The sequence below is a fragment of the Sinocyclocheilus anshuiensis genome, unplaced genomic scaffold, assembly GCF_001515605.1.
Source record: "Sinocyclocheilus anshuiensis isolate Anshui unplaced genomic scaffold, SAMN03320099.WGS_v1.1 scaffold1578, whole genome shotgun sequence".
In the NCBI taxonomy this organism is placed as follows: domain Eukaryota; kingdom Metazoa; phylum Chordata; class Actinopteri; order Cypriniformes; family Cyprinidae; genus Sinocyclocheilus; species Sinocyclocheilus anshuiensis.
Window position 1 is genome coordinate 480,666 of NW_015544225.1, and position 3,109 is coordinate 483,774.

At 53.1% G+C, this 3,109-nt stretch overlaps 1 protein-coding gene across 2 annotated transcripts in view; it reads left to right on the forward strand.

Moving 5' to 3' along the window:
• ptk2bb (protein tyrosine kinase 2 beta, b) overlaps positions 1-2,643 on the forward strand; it is a 24,135-nt gene extending 21,492 nt beyond the window's left edge. For both annotated transcript variants that reach the window (XM_016498036.1, XM_016498035.1), the window contains exon 31: positions 2,238-2,643. In XM_016498036.1, the coding sequence (XP_016353522.1) occupies positions 2,238-2,474 (237 nt within the window). In that variant the 3' untranslated portion in view covers positions 2,475-2,643. The remainder of the gene's footprint in view (positions 1-2,237) is intronic.
• The last annotated feature ends 466 nt before the right edge of the window (positions 2,644-3,109 follow it).

Consider the following 3,109-nt stretch of genomic DNA (forward strand, 5'->3'; position numbering starts at 1 on the left):
GTCCACAACCCCCCGTCCCCTCTGGGGACCCAGAGATAGAGGAAATTCCTCTTTTGTTGAGTATTTGGGTACCTCCAACCAAGAGGTCAGTGGCGGAAAAAACAAAAAACAAAAGATTCTCCGCCCGGCCCTCCTCCGGGGGAGGGAGTGGTGTGTTCACCATCTCCCGAAGAGCAGGTCCCTCCACCTCTGGTTTGCCTGTCTCAGGGCCTCTTGCTCTTTCGCTTGCCACCAGGTTTGGCGGGGGCCTGGACGGGCTCCACGGCGCAGCTTTGCTGGAGGCCGCGGGAGCAGGGGTGGTGGCAGGAGGCCGCCCTCGGCGATGGCAGCAGCTGCACGCTGAGGCAGGATGTGCCTGATGGCCTCAGTCTGCTTTTGGGCACTGCTGGGCAAAGTTCTCCACCGTGTCGCCGAAAAGGCCGGTCTGGGACACGGGGGCATTCAAGAATCGTGTCTTGTCCGCCTCGCGCATGTCGGCAAGACACAGCCAAAAATGGCACTCCTGGACCACCATAGTGGACATCGCACGACCCAGAGACCGCGCCGTAACCTTCGTCGCTCGTAGCGCGAGGTCCGCCGCCGTGCGGAGTTCTCTGCGAACTTCCGGGTTGTGACCACCCTCGTGCAAGTCCCTCAGTGCCTTGGCCTGGTGCACTTGCAATCACGCCGTAGCGTGTAAGGCGGAGGCAGCTTCTCCACAGGCCGTAACCTTCGTCGCTCGTAGCGCGAGGTCCGCCGCGGTGCGGAGTTCTCTGCGAACTTCCGGGTAGTGACCACCCTCGTGCAAGTCCCTCAGTGCCTTGGCCTGGTGCACTTGCAACAACGCCATAGCATGTAGGCGGAGGCAGCTTCTCCACATCGCCGGCCAGTCGAGTTCCTACAGACCCGGGAGGGGGGGCACGGTTCTCCCTGCCGGTTGGAGGCGGTATTAGGACACAACTGCATCGCAACCAACCGCTCCACCAGGGGGACCCTTGTAACCCCCTAGCTGCACCACGGTCGAGGGTGGTGAGGAAGGAGGAACCAGCAGATCGGTTTCCAGCAGGAAAAGGTGCCGTCCACGACCTGGTGAGCTCCTCATGCACCTCCGGGAAGAAAGGCACCGAGGCGGGGTTCTCAGCGCGAGCCACCCCGAGAAACCAATCGTCCAGCCTCGAGGGCTTGAGACGCGGTGGAGATTTCCACTGGAGCCCTACCCTCTCGGCGGCCCGGGAAAGCATAGCCGTTATTTCCTGGATCCGATTCAGGCATTGCTACAGTACCGGAGGACAGTAGCGCAGCCGAATCTTCCTCTCCAGAAAGCTCTGGCTTACCCTCTGATGCAGCGATCGACATCTGGTCGTTGGGAGGAGCGCCAAAGGATACGGCTGGTACGCTCCTTGTAGAGGGCCCAGCACGTTCCATTGGCAGCTCAACTGGCTGCGGAGTGCCTCAGACCGCCCGCGCTACTGCCTGAAGTAGCCCCCCCCTGGCTGCCGCCATGAGGAGAACTAGATCGAGGCAGAGGCAACGGAACTCCGCCCCTTGAGGAAACGGAGTGCTACATGCCCAGGCACGTGAGGCAGCGATCGTGACCATCACCCAGCACCAGGTAACGACCGCGTCCAGAAACGCCCGGGTGATACGTTGTCTATAGCAAGACCCACATCGTCTTTACAAAGACGTAACGTCAAGTTTGCCACGCAACGTCATCTTTAAAAAGACGCACCCGTAATTGCTCTTTTAGGGAAATAGCTCTTTTAGCGTGCTGAGGCGCACAGGGGAGATGGCCGCCTGCAACACAAAAAGGTGGTAGTCAGGCCTGATGTGTGCAACCCACTTGACACGGGAAATCACCACCGCTGAAGCGCCGTACCGCCAACACGAAGAGCTCTCAAAGAGCGCGCTGAACTCGTTCAGTCAGGAGCAGAACGATGTGATCGCTCGGCTCCGAAGCGAAAAGCTGAATATGCGCTGCATCTGCTGCCTACTTATACTCACGCTGTGATCAGCGGCAGCTGGATGCAATAATCGCATGCCAATGTGCATTGGCTCGTTTAGTTTACACTCGAAGTAGATTGGTCTCTCTAAGCGAGATCCCAATTTGTTGGTCATCCGACGTGACGTCGAGAGTGACCGACTGAAAGGGAACTTGAAATACTTGGTTCAAATCAATGCAGTGAAATGTGGCGCTAAAAGTGAGTTTAATCTTTTCCATTCCAGCTGAGATTTAACAAGAGTATAAATGTTTCTCTCAGATCGAAGGCACTCAGAAGTTGTTGAATAAGGACTTGGCTGAGCTCATCAGTAAGATGCGTCTGGCCCAGCAGAATGCCATCACCTCTCTGAAGGAAGAGTGCAAGAAACAGATGCTGGCAGTGGCCCACACTTTGGCCATGGATGCCAAGAACCTGTTAGATGCTGTAGACCAGGCCCGAGTGCGCTCAAATTTGGCCAAACCGAGACCTGAGGACCCAAATTCACCGGCAGACTAGAAGAGCAGCTTGGGACATGCTGACTCACAGCTTGAGTACAGGACAGACTGATTCATCTGTATAAGATTGCAATGCAGTAATAGGGCAAAACCAACACCAGTGCGGGACATGAAACAGCCAGAGGCGGACAGTAACTAAGTACATTTACTTGAGTATTGTACTTAATTACACTTTTTGAGTATCTGTACTTTACTTGAGTATTACTTTTTCTGGGAACTTATGACTTTAACTTCACTACATTTGAAAGACAAATATTGTACTTTTCACTCCACTACATTTCTATCAAGGTTCTTGACGTAGAAAGTCGTTACTATGTAGCAGCTTTGAAAGTCAGTGGGTGATTTTTTTCTTCTCTAAAACGTGACTCTCTTTTTTTTCAGACAGTTTATCAGTAATCACTCTTGGGGCTACATGAAGTGATTTCCCAGCATTTTTTGAACACTGCCCAGTTGCAAACGTGATATTTATTTACAACAATTCAATAATAAGAAGTTAATATTGTGGTATATATTAGACACAATATTGTCTGATTTTGCTAAATTGTGTACGTGAAAATATTACCTATAAAGCCACAGAAGAACTGTTGTGCGTCTCCTAATAAAACACAAAAGGTGTTTGACTGAAGCAGCACTGCA